The sequence below is a fragment of the Vipera berus genome (genome assembly GCF_964194415.1).
Source record: "Vipera berus genome assembly, chromosome: 10".
Lineage (NCBI taxonomy): Eukaryota > Metazoa > Chordata > Lepidosauria > Squamata > Viperidae > Vipera > Vipera berus.
Window position 1 is genome coordinate 7742014 of NC_138213.1, and position 18515 is coordinate 7760528.

The 18515-nt window shown below is 41.9% G+C and overlaps 1 protein-coding gene across 4 annotated transcripts in view; it reads right to left on the bottom strand.

Annotated features, from left to right (window-relative positions):
- The window catches only part of LOC308672687 (uncharacterized protein F13E9.13, mitochondrial-like), a 57668-nt gene that overhangs the window by 36755 nt on the left and 2398 nt on the right, over positions 1–18515 (bottom strand). For 3 of the 4 annotated variants that reach the window (XM_081335768.1, XM_081335766.1, XM_081335765.1), the window contains 5 exons: positions 17905–17987; positions 12970–13150; positions 5052–5156; positions 2380–2530; positions 413–540 (listed from right to left, as the gene is read on the bottom strand). In XM_081335768.1, coding sequence (XP_081191894.1) covers positions 413–540; positions 2380–2530; positions 5052–5156; positions 12970–13150; positions 17905–17987 — 648 coding nt within the window. The remainder of the gene's footprint in view (positions 1–412; positions 541–2379; positions 2531–5051; positions 5157–12969; positions 13151–17904; positions 17988–18515) is intronic. The other variant, XM_081335767.1, reaches the window with a different exon arrangement.

Here is an 18515-nt window from a genome sequence, read left to right on the forward strand (position 1 = left end):
TGGATGGTTTAATTAGTTTTCCTGCATATTGCAGAGGGGTGGACTAGATGATCCTGATGACCCTTTCTACAATTCTACAAGGAGATTAAAATGAATCCAAGTCAAATCACACAAGTGGAAGAACTGAAGCAACACTCAAGCAGATCACTGTATTTTGATATTTGGAAATATTTTCTTTTTCAGTGAAGATGGGTAGGAAGATGGGTAGCTGATGGATGGATAGACAAGACAATTTCGACAGATCTGACGAGGAGGAGCCACTGGATTTTGAAATGTTAGATTTTACAAAGAAGACAGGAGTTAATAGCTACCAGAACACAGTATTTTGAAGCAAAGTGATATATAAATGTCTTCATAAATAAATAACCAACAAAGCAATGGGATCCCCCCATGTAGCCTTTACTGTTCTTACCTTCTAGTTCTTTGGGATCTGCCTCTGATCCAGTTGCAGTTCCAGTCAACACAACCCCATCAGCAAGAAAGAATTCGGCAGCCTTCGCAGTTTCTGCCACTGTGACGTCAGCGGTTAATGCATGAGCACTGGGGAGAAGAAGGATAGAACATTTGTAAACTTGTCAGTGGCCATTTTACTCGTTAGACCTCTTTTTTATACTAATTCCCCATAGTTTTCTTGACTTCTCATTTGTATGAGACTGGCATTGCCAAAACATAGATAGCCAAAAGGTGCTGGCCTAGAAACCAGGAGACGGTGAATTGTACACCTCCCTCAGGTATGATAGGTAGCTGGGTGACTTTCGGCCAGTCCCTCTCTCTCTTTTGCAATCCATTTCATTTTGTGAATGTGGGAGGCAGGAATATTAGCTATATTTGCTGCTTAGAGATATATAGACAGACCACTCTCTCCATCTCTTTATCATCTCTTCAATTGTTTCAGATTCACGGAGACTGCCGGCACAAATCCTTGCAATTTTCTAAGCGAAGTTTTCCAGAAGTGGTTAGCTAACTCTACGTGGCACTAGAACTCATGATCTCCCAGTTTCTACCCTGATGCCTTAACCACTACATCAAACCGGGTCAGACTATTTATCTATCAATGGAAGGATAAAATGATGATGATAATGATGATAGTGACAGCTGGATTTCTACATTGCACAAAGCAACAGCCCAACTGGTTCAATTCATATGTTGCACTACATCATCTACTGATGTGTATATAGTGTACCATGACCAATTTATGCAATACTCCAAGCCAAAAATGAATAAGCTGTGCTGTAGCTTAATGCCCTGTATAAATACTGTAACAGTGACCTCCATTGCTGGATTTGTAGCAGCTGTTCTTTCAATTTATCAGCCTGGGAAAACCATGTGGTCAAAAAACAAGGACATTGTTCCTGTATTCACATGTAAGAATGCAAGGGCATTCCTCCTTGTTTCAAACCCTCCCAGAGTTTCTTTAATCAACGTTCTTCGCCACTATATCCTGCATGAGGACTCACTTGATAAATGGAAATTTTGTCATTTGTGAATGACGCGCATGGAAACAAGAAGGTCACCACGATACAAAAAAAGATTCTGAGACCCTAGAAAGAATGCAGAGAAGAGCAACAAAGATGATAAGGGGGTCTGGAGGCGCTAAATGCTTGAGGGAACTAGGTATGTCTAGTCCAGGGGTCTTCAAACTTGGCCCTTTGATGACTTGTGGACTTCAACTCCCAGAATTCCTCAGCCAGGCATGCTGGCTGAGGAATTCTGGGCGTTGAAGTCCACAAGTCATCAAAGGGCCAAGTTTGAAGACCCCTGGTCTAGTCTAACAAAGAGAAGGACCAAGGGTGACAAGATAGCTGTCTTCCAAAACTGGAGGAGCTATGACAGAAAAGATGGGGAAAACCTATTCTTCAAATCACCTGAGGGCAGGACTAGAAGTAACATGTGGAAAATTATTAAAGATAGATCTAGAACTAAGAAGATAGTTAAAGAGAGATCTAGAACTAAGGAGAAATGTCCTGACAGTGAGAACAATTAGTCAATGGAACAACTTGCTTCCAGAAGTTGTGGTGCTCCATCACTGAGGAGACTGGACAACCGTTTGTCCAGAATGGCATAAGGCCTCCTGCTTGAGCACGGGGTTGGACTAGAAGACCTCCAAGATCCCTTCCAACCCTTTTATTCTATGCTGTATATAATAAGAAGCTAATAATTACTACTTAGGTGAACTTCTTAAGTGGCTCTTTTGGCCACATAAATATTCAGTTGTTGAATTAGTTATATTTTGCTCACTAAGTTGGTGGGTTACTGCCCGTAACAGAAATGATAAAATAATAAACATGAAAATTTAAAAGACTTTAGAAGTTAAAGCCACACCAGTTGGAATGCAGTATCAAGCATTTTTTTCCCCCAGAAGTGATCCCATTTATTTACCTGTGCTTCTTTTTAATGTCAGCAAAAACCTGGATGTGTTCAGCTCCAATTTGCTTGCGGTATCTTAGCAAGTTCCCAGCACAAGCATTCAGAATCCCTTCATCAGCCACATGAGAGAAAACGAAGCCTTCAACTCGAACAAAATCCGCACCTAGAAATAGCAATAAACAAATAAATAATCAGTGCTGTTGATAAAGCTAATTAATTCTGCTTGGTCCTCAATTATGTCTAATTACGTTTCCCAGATGATGCCCAAAACAAAATAGGTTACATTAGAAAGACCAATGGGGTGTTTAGCAAGCTAAACACAGATAAAGACGTTGCAGGAATAAAATGTCAGTTCAATCTTTCTCTTCTTTTCCTTCTGCACCCCTCCTTCAATACCCATCTCTTACCACCTAAGTTTATTTTAAGAATGCATCTGGTTAACCCCAAAATTCTGCATATAATTTTAAAAGAACACCCCCCCCCCGCCCCCCACCCCCAAAGGAACAACTTTGCAAAAGAAATGGGACCGGGCTGTGTTTCTAGGATGGAAACCCAAGAGTTGACAATGAAATTTTGCAGCACAAGATTTTTCAGTAGGGAGGGTTATTCGGGAATGTATCTGGCGTCACCCAATTTATAACAAGCAAGCGTCTCCTCTTTCAGCAGCTTGTATGAACAACAGCTTGCTGCTTTATTTTGCTAAATAGTTGTTCTTTAGCACGACACATCACACGGTAAGGTTGCAAAGAGGTGCTTCAGAGAAAGGGAGACTTTGATGTACTACAGGCCTAGCAGTTTCATTGATTGCTGGAAACCCTAAGATCGTTGATGAATTGATTTATTTACGGTGCTTATGAATCCGTTTTGACCCCTAGCGATGTCAAGACTCTGCTGTTTTCTTGGCAAGATTTTCAGAAGTGGATTTGTCCTTTTTCCTAGGGCTGAGAGAGTGTGACTGGCCCAAGGTCAATCAGCTGACTTGATCCCTAAGATGGGACTAGAATTCCCGGCCTCCCATTTTGTAGCCTGGTGCCTTGATCATTACAGGTAATCCTCGACTTACGACTGTTCATTTTACAGTGTTTCGAGGTTACAACGGCCTCAGTAAAAGTGATGTGCGACCTGAAGTTGCAGCCACTGCACCACCCCGATGGTGACGTAGGTCACAATTTGGATGGCAGTGTCTTATGGCCAGGTGGTCACAATTTGCGATCTTCAAAGCTGACTTCCCAACAAGCAAAGTTGGTTTAGCCAGATTTCCTTAACAAACCTGTGATTTACTTAATGACACGATTCCCTTAACCATCGCGAGTTGCTTAATGACCATGGTAGAAATGGCCATAACATTGGATCTGGTCATGTGATGATTCACTTAACAACCACATTGATTAGTGACCAAAATTCTGATCCTGACTGGATGGATGGAAACTAATCAAGGAGAGAACCAACCTAGAAATAAGAAGTTTCCTACATAACAATTTATTAGTGGAACAACCTGCCTCCAGAGGTTTTTAAGAAGAGATTGGACAACCATTTGTCTGAAATGGTATAGGGTTTACTGCCTGAGCAGGGGGTTGGACTAGAAGACCTCCAAGGTCCCTTTCAACTCTGCTATTATTCTATTCTATTCTATTCTATTCTATTCTATTCTATTCTATTCTATTCTATTCTATTCTATTCTATTCTATTCTATTCTATTCTATTCTATTCTATTCTATTCTATTCTTAATTCATCATTATTCTATTCTATTCTATTCTATTCTATTCTATTCTATTCTATTCTATTCTATTCTAAATTCTATCAAAATTCTATCCTATTCTATTCTTAGGTAAAGGTAAAGGTTCCCCCGCACATGCGTGCTAGTCATTTCCGACTCTAGGGGCCGGTACTCATCTCCATTTCAAAGCTGAAGAGCCAGCACTTGTCCAAGGACGTCTCCGTGGTCATGTTTTCGGCGTGACTAGATGCCAAAGGCGCACGGAACGCTGTTACCTTCCCACCGTAGTGGTCCCTATTCTTCTACTTGCATTTTTACGTGCTTTCGAACTGCTAGGTTGGCAGAAGCTGGGACGAGTAATAGGCGCTCACTCTGTTATGCGGCACTCGGGATTCGACCCGCCAAACTGCCGACCATCTGATCGACAAGCTCAGTGTGCTAACCCACTGAGCCACCGCGTCCCTCTATTCTATTCTTAATTCATCATTATTCTATTCTATTCTATTCTATTCTATTCTATTCTATTCTATTCTATTCTATTCTATTCTATTCTAAATTCTATTATTATTCTATTCTGCTATTCCATTCCATTCCATTCCATTCTATCCTATCCATGTGAAGGACTATCTGTACACCAAACTGGCTCTCCAAGGAAACAGCAGAACTAAATTAGATAAAATGAAACCAGTGACTTCAGAAGATGATCGCAATGCAGCAACTCTACAAACTAGGTTGTCAGCTGCAGCACATTAGAAGAGCAGGATACGAGTATTAGTTTATGACTTTAATGTTATGTGGTCTAATTTTTCAATTACAAAATCGGATAGGAAAGAAAGAGAGAAGAGAAGAAGGTGACGGAGAAGGAAGAAGCGACATGTTCCAGAAATATAAAGGGTGCTTTTGAGCATTATCAAGAAAATAAAATAATAGCTACGGAGTAGAAAATATTTATATCTGTATCTTTACCGATGCCGGAAATCTTCTGCAAGTCAATACTACACACCATTCTATGCAGCCTCAAATTGATGTGGTTAATTAAATCAGGAGCTCTGCGCAGGAAATTATGCACTGCTAAAAAAACACATGGTACACCTGTTAATAATGAATCAGCTGGGAAGAAAGCTTGGCAAACGCTTCCAGACCCAAGAGACATGCTTAGTGTGTTCCTGCTCAGAAACAAGGAAAAAACAGGAGGAAACGCACTTCCGGTTAAGCTGGTGAAATACGTAACACTTGGCGTTACAAGAAAAATTATTCTGCTCTATAGGAATCTCTCAAAGCAAGAAAGAGAATCTGTAGTCTCTCGAATTGCTTGCTAGTGCAGTAATTTCATAAAAGCCATCAATCCTTACGAGCTTCTTTATTTCTTTATCCCCATTCCTACTCTTCCCTAGCAGGAAGTCCTTAACTTATGACCACAGTATTTCTGTTGCCAAGTGAGACATTTGCTAAAATGAGTTTTACCCCATTTCATGACCCTTCTTACCACAAATGTGAAGTCAATCACTGCTGGTTGTTAAGTTAGCAACAGGGTTGTTAAGCGAATCTGGCTCTCCCATTGACTTTGCTTGTCAAAAGGTCGCAAAAGGGGATCACGTGACCCCAGGACGCTGCAACCGTCATAAATATGAGTCGGTTGTCAAGCGTCTGAATTTTGAACACGTGACCACGGGTAATGCTGTAACAGTCGTAAGTGTGAAAAACGGTTATAACTCAGTTTTCAGTGCCGTTGTAACTAAATAAACAGCTGTACGTCAAGGAGTACTGTTCTAGAAATTGCACACCCGTGGAGAAAAACAGTCAGAAATCACCTTAATTCAAAGTAAATGAATGTGAAGAGCCATCCCTAGGTTAAAAAAAAAAGCATTTGCCTTTAAAGTCTTTTTAAAAAATTATAGAAAGGATATTAGAGAAAACAAAACAGCTAAGTTATAAAGTGCATTTTAATAGGAAGACATCTCTACTGTCTAATCCATTCTGCTTATTGACTGAAGGGCCTAATTGTTTAAGTAAACCAGCACAGTCATCTGCAACAGTGAAAGGGGAAAAACGGCATTATCGTTTCTGAAAACAAAATATAATAGGAAAAGTCGTGCCAAAGCTAGGGAGCAGATGTTAGGTATAATAGACAATTCATCCGTCACAGTCAACATCAAGATACATTAAAAAAATGTATCAAAGTAATATATGTCCTCAGTATTAATCATCTTTTATACATACACCATATACCGTACAAATGAAATGCTTAAATTTTAATTCACTGTGCCAGCCAGGCACAGCCAAGGCTCTGTGGGTAGAATTTTTTTGATTATTAATGCTCCAGCCATAAAGAAAGTCGACTTTGTTAAAATATGCCGTCATCCCTTCTGTTAGAAATACAACCAAAAGCAAATTAAAGTCTAATTATTGGTTCGACAAAAGATGTCTTACTGCTTCCTTCAAATGCACGTTTTCCGAAGTGCTAAACCTAACAGGTTTTCATCGGCCCTACAGTAATCCTGTGAAAAAGATTTGGTGGTTTATTCTTCCCCTTTTGCAAAAACGCAAAAGCTAAAATGTCTATTGGGACCAATGTCCACCTCACTGCACAGGTTATATCAGGTTATAAACTCTGATATAACCCAATTGCAAGATGGATACTGTTATCTGAAGGGCTGTCACTCCAGTTAGATCCGCCCAACCCATCAGAGTGATGAAGCGGGGACCTCCTCAGCTAAGGAGGTACATCTGACAGGACCCAGAAGAGCCTTCTCTGTGGTGGCTCCCTCCCTTTGGAACATCATCCTCATAGAGATTAGACTGCTCCCACTTTGGCACTCTGTCTTAAGACCCCGAAGACCTAGTTTTCCCAACGGGCCTGGGAACCTGGAGTGGGATGGAGCCCATCAAGTGGCTTGCTTGACAGACTGCTGTTGCCAATCGGGAGGCGAGTGATTGTTTTTATTGTTGTATATTGGGGTGGTGTTTTTTTTTGTAAGCTGCCCAGAGTCACCGAAAGTGAGTGGGCAGCCATATAAATGTTCTAGATCAGAGGTCCCCAACCTTTTGGGCACGGGGGACTGGTTCCGTGGAGAAAGGTTTTTCTGTGGACCGGAGTGTGTGGTTTTGTGTGCTGCCTGCATCCCGTGGATGGGGCTTTGCTTGTTTGTGCAGCCTGGTTGCTGGCATGCCACGGTCCAGTACCAGTCCACAGACCAGCAGTTGGGCACCCCTATTCTAGATAATAGATAGATAGATAGATAGATAGATAGATAGATAGATAGATAGATAGATAGATAGACAGACATTTTTAAATAACAAAAAATAGTTGTAGCTCATATTTTAGATTTTGGCTGTAGTTTGTTCTCCAAGCTTGTTTCAATATAATTTCTGAACATTTCATTACCAAACTAAGGTAACATAATCAGCAGGATTTTCTTGTCCTATTCTCCTTAGCTCATAAATGTCTTATGTTTGTTAGATAGATAGATAGATAGATAGATAGATAGATAGATAGATAGATAGATAGACAGACAGACAGACAGACAGACAGACCATCCGTCCATCCACTGGCCTACGCTGACACTTTCATTAAATTCAGGTTAATTTATCCTTAAGAGGATTTCATTAATTTGACAGAAATATAATAGTTCATTACAGTAGATTACGGTCATATCCCAAGGTCTAACTTGTATTAGATGAGCAATCACAATGATTTAAAATTAATCCCTTGTACTGTTTGATTGAACTAAATGGAAGAAAGCCATCAACAGATATCGGTCATGGAGAAGTATAAAGAAATTGTTAATGTGGGCATGGCAGGAGAGCCTCAGAAAGACCTCAAAATGCGGTGTCTTCTATATAGGGGCTTCCACATGCCAACATCATTGCTTGTTGGTTTATAAATCTGAATGGAGATGGATGGCGATGAGTTTCACATATCCAAAGATCCAAACACAGAATATACAAACCTATGTCAAAAGTATAGGCAGTCCTCAGTTTATGGTTGTAATGGAACCCGGAATTTCAGTCCGAAGTGACCAAACCCCAATTTTATGAGGGATTTTTTTTTCTTGTGGCAGTCATTAAGTGAACACAGCAGTCAATAAGCAAACACTGGGGTCATTAAGCAAATCAATGTATTCCTATGGAATTTTTTTTGACAGAAACTGTCAAAACACATAAATCATAGTGATGTGACAGTGGAATGCCGCAATTGGTTGAAATGCGGTCATACGACCCCGTGTGTGTGTGTGTGTGTGTGTGTGTGTGTGTGTGTGCACGCACATGCAGGAATCAGAACTCCGGAACTGGGTCATCAGTTCCTTTTGGGGGAATCTTTGTAACTTGGAATTGATGCCCTGTACATACAAAAATAATGCCTTCGCTTCCCCTAATTATTTTCCATTCTCACATGAAGAAAAGAGCTCCACTACACCACTGGTAGGACTCACATTAATTTTATCCACAGTCAGCTGTGAAATGCACAAAGAAGAAAATAACATTGATGTCCCGATTAGACCTATTTACCCCAAGCTTTAAATCTGCTGCTAACAAAATTCTGCACCAAGGGAAGTGTGTGCAAGAGGGAAGGAGGAGTGGAAAGCGGAAAGGTGATGCACATTCCAGGCCTTTGAACTGTGTGCTCCAAGAGCTGGTTTTTCTCTGATCTTTTTTTATTTTTTTTAAGTTAAGAATTATGCCAACATCAGAGGCTGGGAAACAAGCATTAAATAATCACAAAGAGGAAGTCGGTGCTCTCAAGTTGGCGCGGAAATGGAATCTATTTCATGAAAGACAGCAAATGTGTTGCAACTTGGGTCTTTCTCGGGACAAAGCTGATATATTATTTTAAGTGAATTGCTTTTGTTGTGCTGAAAAATAAAAAGGGCTCCCGAAGAGCAAGGGAGGGTGGAAACACAAACAAAACAATAATAAATACAACTTTGTAGCTATTCCATCTGTCAGTCCTTAATGGATTTTTTTTTGCTGAAAATAATAACAACAATAATAATAAAAACCACAGTGGTAGAAAAACAAAGGTTAGGAAATGAAAAATGACGTTGTTTGCGTCCCTCTTGGGCACCGTGCTTGAAGCAAGCAACTGCTCCAGAGAAGTCACAACGAGAAGCACTTGAGTCGTATGAAGCTCTTGCTCCTCTAAGGAAACCCACAGTAAAAGAAAATATTCTGGGCAGTATTTGTGAAATCACAAGTTTCCCTCATCGGCTGAGATCTGGCAACTCTTTCCCCCTCCAGGTGGGAAAGATGAAACACACATTAGAGTTAGTCTTTTTTTTATTTAAAAAGTTTTACAATACATTTTGACTTTAATCCCCCCTCCCCCACCCCTATCCAACCCTCCCTATCCCTCTCCCCCATTCCCTCCTCCCCCCCCCCCCCGACTTCCCAGAGCTAAATACAGGGTATAAAATCGAAAAACAAACGTAAACACCCCTATGTTATCAACAATAAACTATAAATTCTATCTCCCTCTAGCTCATGTAAAATGAATACAAACAATATTAATATTACAAATAAAGTAAAAAAGAAAAAGAGGAAAACAGAAAAAGAACTTTACTCAAAATAAATTTTCTTAATCCCAGTCCTTATTCATATTAATTTCAAAAAAAAAGAAAAAAAAACTTTCACCTGCTATTTGCATTCTCCCACCTTTCTCTAATTTCCAAACAAATTCTCAGTTACGCGCCAAAAGCGCCTATCTCTGTTAACCTTAATAATCTCCGACCAAACTAAACTATGATCAAAAATAGTTCTTGCATGTATCACGCCAAATGTCTCGCCGTTCCAAATCATCCTTGAGTTCAAATAAAAAGAATATAAAAAGAAGGTTTAGGCAGTCTCTAAGACAACTTGTTGTTAATTAGGAGCTTGCGTACCCATTCTTAGTTCAACACATACTTTAAGTCCATAACCCTAATATACTTTTCTAGCAAGCAAATAACATCAATCTTAAATTGTGTAAAATATTAAAAAAAACTTTCTTTCTCCTCTATAATAATTTTACTCCATTGACATTCTAATTTAAAAATTTAATCAGCAATCTTAACACCCCAAAACTTTTGGAGCACATCTGTCATGACCCCCAAAACTTCTTTAGACCGCTCCCCTCCCAGATCTTCACTGTAAGCACGCTTTGGAGATTCCATAACTTTCTGCTGGTCTTGCTCTTGCTTTCGTCTCACTCTTCTTAGGGTGGCACGCGTCATCTTCTGGCCTCCTGCAGCAACCGATGAGACTGTGACTTGATCCCCTCCAACACCATTGTCCTCTGTCTGTCTATCTGCAACATCTTGAAACTTTCCCACACCGTATCCTTTTGCAGCTTCCAAAAAAAATAAGGGGGTTGCTTTTAACACATTACTATAAAAATCACGTGCCTGAGCCACAGTAACCAAACGATGTCTTTTACCTTCATGCGTCGCCACCAATCCAACTGGAATCTCCCATCTAAACTTAATATCACGTTTCTTAAGTTCCTGTACTAGAAATGCAAAATCTTTCCTTCTCCTTAGGATCTTCGGAGGGATCTCTTTTAAAACCAAAACTTCTTGCTCAGCCACTACCAATTTAGTATCATAAGCAGCTTGAATAACTTCATCTCTAATTACTCTCTTTGTAAAATAGACCACCACATCTCTGGGTAACTTCCTCTGTCTTGCAATCCATGAATTTACACGAAAAACTTTGTCCATATTTCCCTCAATTTCAAATGCTGGCTGGCCCAGTACCCCTTCCAGAGCCTCAGAAATCAGCTGCTTTAAATCTTCTTTACCATTCTCCTTTAAACCCCTGATTCTAATAGCATACTGCATCTGATGATACTGAACAAGGCTCAATTCTCCGTCCATTTTGTCCCTTATATTTTCATTTTCTAATACCTTTGCTTCTAATATAGAGTTCTTTTGACTGAGATCCTCCACTTTTACATCCAGCTGTTGCACACATTCAGCTACGGATTCAACCATAGACAAGATGTCCACCCTCATTGCTCTCAACTTCTCTTCCATCTTCTTCTCCAATTTCTCCATTCTCCTCCATTTTCTCCTCCAGCTTTTTCAACTTTTCATCCATCATATCAGACATCAATTGTGCATGCTTTCCAAGAGCATCTTGTAAATCCTTAAGCGTCAATACCGGGGGAGATGCAGGAGGAAGCAAAGCTTGCAATGAGGTCTCCTGCACCAGGGAAGACCCCGCATTCCGAAGAGCTTTAGAAGTTTTAGCCGCCATCTTCCCCCACTTTCACTTATTACGCACTTTCACTTTAAAGCTATAAAATCCATTGAGCTAGAGAGTAAAAATAAAGAGTCCACTTCACCTTGACCTCCTGTACCGCTCTGCCTGCGTCTTGATAATCAAAAGTATTTCCTTTTGGCAGGGGTGGTTGCTAACGCCTGGCTCTGCTCCAAAAATCCCAGAGCAGAGGCGCTGCGCAGCTCGGAGCAACCCAGGCTTCGGGGGGGCTCATCCTTCAGCCGCCCAAGCTCTCAGCTCCAGCGGCCCCAGAGAGCTCAACCCCTACCTGGGGCCTCACCCCCTCCTCTTCTCCTGAGGAGGGGGCTTCAAATCCATCTAAACAGCTGATCGGCGCTGTTTACGATGGAAAAACACAGCTGCAGAGCGGGCAGCCCGAAAACGGCTGTCTTCGGCGTCGCGTCGCCACCGGAAGTTCCTAGAGTTAGTCTTTGAATTACGACTGCTCGTTCCGCTATCGTTCAACATTACAATGATGCAGAACAAGGAGGAGGACTTACGACCCGTCCACAAAGTTGTGGTCATCACTGTATCCCTGTGGACAGGTAATCACCATTTGCAACCTTCCCTGGCCACTTCCCACAAGCAAAGGCAATGGGGAAGCTGGAAGGAAATGTCACAAGTTGCCTCCGTTTTTTCTTCCAAGGAGCCCCACTACAGAGTACAAGATTCCAGGGATGTCATACTCCACAACACACCTCATCCATGCTCTGTAGTGCCCACCTGTCCACAGCACACACCCATGCCCATGCCGGTCTGCCCATGTTCCCCATGTACCTTCCCTGGACGTGTAATTTGCAACCTTCCCTAGGCACGTCCCACAAGCAAAGGCAATGGGGAAACCAGCAGGAAATGTCACAAGTCACTCCCATAAGTTGCCTCCGCTTTTTCTTCCGAGGAACCCCACTGTTGAGTACAAGATTCCAGGGATGTCATACTCCACAGCACACCTCATCTATGCTCTGTAGTGCCCACTTGTCCACAGCACACACCCCATGCCCATGCCGGTCTGCCCATGTTCCCTGTCACATGTCTAAGGCCCTCCCTGGCCTGCCCGTTCCCCATCCCATCCCACTCCTTACTGAGGACTCCTGCCTCTTCCTGCTTAATGACCCACATGGTGCTGGAATTAAGATGGCCCCCTAGGACAGCCAGGATTAAGACTGGCTGTCTTAAGATTCAGTCTCTAAAAGGTGCTTTGAAGCGAAGCACATGTCTGCAACTCTTTAAAGCAGCTGCACCTTTAGACATAACGCGATGTTGCAGGTGGAGATTACATTCTTACTCCCATGTTGCACAGCCCTTGTAACAAATGGCTACACAAGATGTCTGTGGAGATTCTCAATCATCCAGGTCCCAAGGGTGCTTTTTTCCCCAAAAGGCAACTTTTCTGGTGTTTTCTTTGAAAACATTTCGCTTCTCCTCCAAGAAGCTTCTTCGGTTCTGATTTGTTGTTGCTCTGACTTCTTGGAGAAGTGAAATGTTTTCAAAGGGGAAAAAAAAATCAAAGTCCCCCCCCCACCTTTGGGACAGTTAAGAAAGGGTTTTGCAAGAACATCCTGCCAGCTATAAGAAGCCGGCTCTTATTTGGTGTAATCTGCAGAACAGCCTGGGTTCCTTTACTTACCTGATGCAAGAGCAACAGCCAAAGCTTCCTGATTTGCAGCAGATAGTATCTGAACCCCAATGGGAAGGGTGGGACACGCCTGTTTTACTGAGGCGCAAATCACCGCCATAGCTGCTGTAACCTCCGCACCAACATCGAATGTGTACGGCCGGTCGTGCATATTTTCAACAATCAAGCCGTCCTGCGGGAATAAATGCAGAAGACACTACTCAGAGGAGCTTCCCCAATGGCCCAAGAAAAAAGGAATCAGAACTATGCAGTACCGAAGTTAGGACAGGTAGTTCTTGACTGACCACCTTAATGTAGCCTGCTCATTAAGTGAATCAATGCTTGTTAAGCAAACGCCACGGTCTTTAAGCAAGCCTGTTGTACGTTTATGGGGCACTTTGCATGAAAAGTGGAAGTAAACGCTGGTTTTTGGGCAAAAACCTAATACTAAATTGCAATCATGTGACCACAGAGGCGGCAAACAGTTGTAAATGCAGGCTGGGTTGCCGCGTGCCCGAAATGCAGTTGTGTAATTGGGGGGATGGTTTTGGGGGGGGGCGGCTTTGGAACTGGGTTGTAAGTTCTTTTTGAAAGGGTTTGTCGTAACTTTGAATGGCTGTAAATTGAGGATTATCTGTATCCGTCTACTCAGAAGCCTAAAGCACCTCTCTGGAAACCCAGATTGTTGGGGGCAATTAAGCTGACTTTGTAATAATGCCGCTTGGGGTGTGTGTGAAAGCCCTAATAAGCAGGCATATACATAGAATGAAGGCTACTGCTAAGCTTGTAAGCCGCCCTGAGTCTTCGGAGAAGGGCGGGATATAAATGGAATTAAAATAAAAAATAAAAAATAAACTCTGTTTTGGCTATCAAAAGCCACGCACAGAGACACATCACCAACTTGGGGAGTGGGTGGCTAGATACTGGATTACTTGTTCATTCGTCTCGCAGGTGTGAATGTAAAAATTTCTAGGTCTCCATGTAGGAGAACTCACAGACATTAACAAGGTGATGGAGGAAGATATTGTCCCTACATGTGTCACAACAGCTTGCTAAATGGAAAACGGGCAGTCGGCTCCCTTCAGCATCTCATATATCCCTATTTGCTGGCTGTGTTTGAAGGATCACATCCTGACTTAATAAGGTCTTAATAAAGACTTAATGTGAACAAGTTTTTTTTCCCCTCCGACTGTGCACGTTGCTTTTTCTCATTCGTCCTTTCGAGCATGTCATAATTAACCCCTCTGAAGTTCTCAATTAGCTATACTTCTTCGTGATGTATGAACTGGGACGATGGTTGCTGGTTTCGGAAGAAGGTGAAAAGAATTGGAATCAGCATCTACCTTCCAAATCATGGTTTAAGATCCCGATGCATTTCCCAGATATTTCCCAGTTCAGGCGTAACGAGAAAACTATTAACGGAAGGCTCTTTGAATTATTTTAGTCAAATCATGTCTCTTTGTAGGGCTGGGGGGCGGGGGGGGAATAGCTACAGCATGTCAAGAATCATGGGGTGTGGAACATCTTCTGTTTTCCTAAGGTAAAGGTAAAGGTTCCCCCGCACATGTGTGCTAGTCGTTTCCGACTCTAGGGGCCGGTGCTCATCTCTGTTTCAAAGCTGAAGAGCCAGCGCTTGTCTGAGGACGTCTCCGTGGTCATGTGGCCGGCATGACTAGACGCCAAAGGCGCACGGAACGCTGTTACCTTCCCACTGTAGTGGTCCCTATTTTTCTACTTGCATTTTTACGTGCTTTCGAACTGCTAGGTTGGCAGAAGCTGGGACGAGTAACAGGCACTCACTCTGTTACGCGGCACTCGGGATTCGACCCGCCAAACTGCCGACCTTCTGATCGACAAGCTCAGCCTCCTAACCCACTGAGCCAATGCGTCCTACTCTGCTTTAAATCAAGCATAAGGAGAAAGGAAGATTGCTCTTAAATGTGGATGCTCCATCAGTGGAGATTTTTAAGAAGCGATTGGACAACCATTTGTCCAGAATGATATAGGGTCTCTGCTCGAGCAGGAGGTTGGACTAGAAGACCTCCAAGGTTCTCTCCAATTCTGTTATTCTGTATTTTGTACCATTAAATACAAGGTCCAATTTTCATGGATGAACTCAATCATAGAACTTTGGAGTTTATTATTAAAATGAAAATAATACTAACAAACAAACGTAATATATTAAGGTAATATTAGATAGTGAGATATAGTAGTGTCTGTGTCCCAAACACAGAAAACCAGCATATTTGACCCAAATGTCATCAGTAATCCTTATCTTCAAAAATGTAACTTTACACAATCCATGTATAAACGTAGTGAAATTCAACCCACGAACACTTATGTCAGCTGCCTCTTTTACAAAGTAGTAGCCACAAACAATTTATAAAGGTACAGATACTCCCAGACTTGCAACAGGTTGTTTAGGGACCGTTCAAACTTACAGCATCACTGAAAAAAGTGACTTATGACCTACAACCATTACAGCATCCCCATGGTCACGTGATCAAAATTCAGATGCTTGGCAATTGATTCATATTTATGACGGTCGCAGAGTCCCGGAGTCATGTGATACCCTTTTGCAACCTTCTGACAAGCAAAGTCAATGGGGGAAGCCAGATTCACTTAACAACCGTGTTACTAACTTAACAACTGCAATGATTCATTTAACAACTGTGGCAAAAAAAAAGCTGTAAAATGGGACAAAACTCACTTAACATTTGGCAACATAAATTTTGGGCTCAATTGTGGCCGTACGTCGAGGACTACCTGTAGAAAACTTCAACTTTAATTATGTCAGCTGCATCTTTCCCATGAAGAGGTTAAGCTCTGTTGTTCTTGAATTATAGCTGCCGTTTTCCTTAATCGCGATCCCTTCTCTTCACTCTAGGGGTAAATTCTGAAGAAAGAATTAGGATTGAATCAAGATGCTTTGCGACAATACATCGCCAACACAGTTACAGCTTCTCCAGCAACATTAGCGATGAGTTACAGATATTTTGGAGGGACGCGGTGGCTCAGTGGGTTAGGATGCTGAGCTTGTCGATCAGATGGTTGGCAGTTTGGCGGGTCGAATCCCGAGTGCCGCATAACAGAGTGAGCGCCTGTTACTCGTCCCAGCTTCTGCCAACCTAGCAGTTCGAAAGCATGTAAAAATGCAAGTAGAAAAATAGGGACCAGTACGGTGGGAAGGTAACAGCGTTCTGTGCACCTTTGGCGTCTAGTCATGCCGGCCACATGACCACGGAGACGTCCTCGGACAAGCGCTGGATGTTCGGCTTTGAAACGGAGATGAGCACCAGCCCCTAGAGTCGGCAACGACTAGCACGCATGTGCGGGGGAACCTTTACCTTTACCTTACAGATATTTTACAGACAAATATTAATAATTCTATTAAAATGCCACTGTGTTTCCCTGCCCCTTCTCCACCATCCTTTTAGAAGAAGAATATCGGAAACTGGCAAAACTGAGAGAGCTTTAAACTCCTTGGGATCTGTCACCGCATATAATCTTGTCACGGCAATTTTGACTGTGTTTGGCAAAACAAGCACAGAGCAGCTATAATTTTTCAGCACAGATGGCATCATGTCTGAGCATTCACTTGTTTTCATTTATATGCTCCAACATTATAAATCTTCCATATTTATTACGTTCTCTTTAAAAAGAATCACTAATGCATCAAACGAGGCACCTAAAAAACCCCAACCCTGAAGATATGCTTTCATCAGTCATGTCTGCGCTCTCTTAAAAATAAAAAAAGCATGATGCACATGTGATATATATATATATTTATTGCCTAGTTATTTTTCTATTTCAGTTTCAGCACCCCTCATCCCAAAAAAAGAGGCTAGGAAAAAAAAACCCCAAAACGGTGACCAACTAAAATGTGATAAATCTGGGGGCAAGCTTTTGAGTTCTCCAGAAAGCCTATAAAGCTAAATGTTAAACAGAACAGAGTTGGGGGAAATATTAGGAATTATGGACCATCATCCCACAATCTGCAAATTACAACCATGTTATACTAGAATGCAGGATAAACAGCAATACTATTATGAGAGAAAGACTCCAGAGGTGCTTTTTCAAAAGGCAACTGGACTTTCTGTCGGGGTTTTTTTAACAAAAAAAAAAAGATATTTCGCTTCTCATGCAAGACGCTTCTTCAGTTCTTCATCTTCAGAGAACTGAAGGTGCTTCTTTTTATTTATTTTTTATTTTAATTCCATTTATATCCCGCCCTTCTCCGAATACTCAGGGCAGCTTACAAGCTTAGCAGTAGCCTTCAATCTATGTATATGCCTGCTTATTAGGGCTTTCGCCCCCCCCCCCAGCGGCATTATTACAAAGTCAGCTTAATTGCCCCCAACAATCTGGGTCCTCATTTTACCTACCTCGGAAGGATGGAAGGCTGAGTCAACCTTGAGCCTGGTGGGACTCGAACCTGCACTAATTGCAGGCAGCTGGTGTTAAGGAGACATTAGCCCACTTGCTCCACCAAGGCTCATCCAACATTCTTGGATGAGAGGGGAAACTTCTTCAAGGAAAAAACAAAGAAAAGTGCAGTTGCCATTTGAAAAAGCTTCTTTGGGACAACCATGACCTGGATGATTGAGGACCTCCATAGCCATTCAACTTCCAGCCACTTCACGTTAAGATGTCCGTGCATATTCTTAGCAGCATTGCAAACATGGCTTGCCAGTGCCTTTTCTAGAATGATTTTTTAAACTTCCCTTTCAACCGTTGAATCTCAAGATACTCTGATGATCTGCAATCGAATCGTGATGCTAGCTAGGCCTGGCCCTGCGTAGCTTCCAAACCCACCCAAGATCAGTCAGGCATTGTTACCTTGACTGCTTTACACTCACGTCTACAGAAGAACTAAGATTAAGAACTGAGAACATTCAAAAACAGGAAAGAGAGAGAGAGAGAGAGAGAGAAAGAAAAAGGACTTACGACACCAGCGGCCCTATACATTTCAGCCTCTCTGCAGGCTGCTTCAATGATCTGAGCCAAAGGCAACGTTACACATGGTGTTCCTGCAAAGATGAAGATGCCATTCCAGATATGCACAAATGCACTCACTAAACTTTGGCACACTCAAAGACAAGTCTATTTTTTAAAAAAGAAGCGAACTATTTGCCTAACCGCTTCTTTTAAGTCACTTGTATGCTGATCACTTCCTCTGACATTAAAAAAAAACTATGGTCCGTTTACTTATTTATTTATTTGCCCAAGTCGGGGGAGACACACAAGGAATTTGTCTCTGGTACCAAGGCACTCAGTGTGTAACTGAACTGAGTTAAACTGATAGCGCTATTTCACATTATATACATTGCCTTCAGAAATAAATGCAAAGCACTGGCCATCATATTTATGAATTTCCTTTCCTTCAATCATATAAGTTGATACCACTTTTAAGGTAGACTTGCTCTGTAAACGCAGTGGAAGAAAACTTGTTGGGCAAACTGAGGCAAACCAACCTAACGGGCACAGTCCAATATAATGCATTTGCAAACAGAAAGTTCCCAATTTAAGCTCCAGGTTGGCTGGGAGTGATGTTAGAC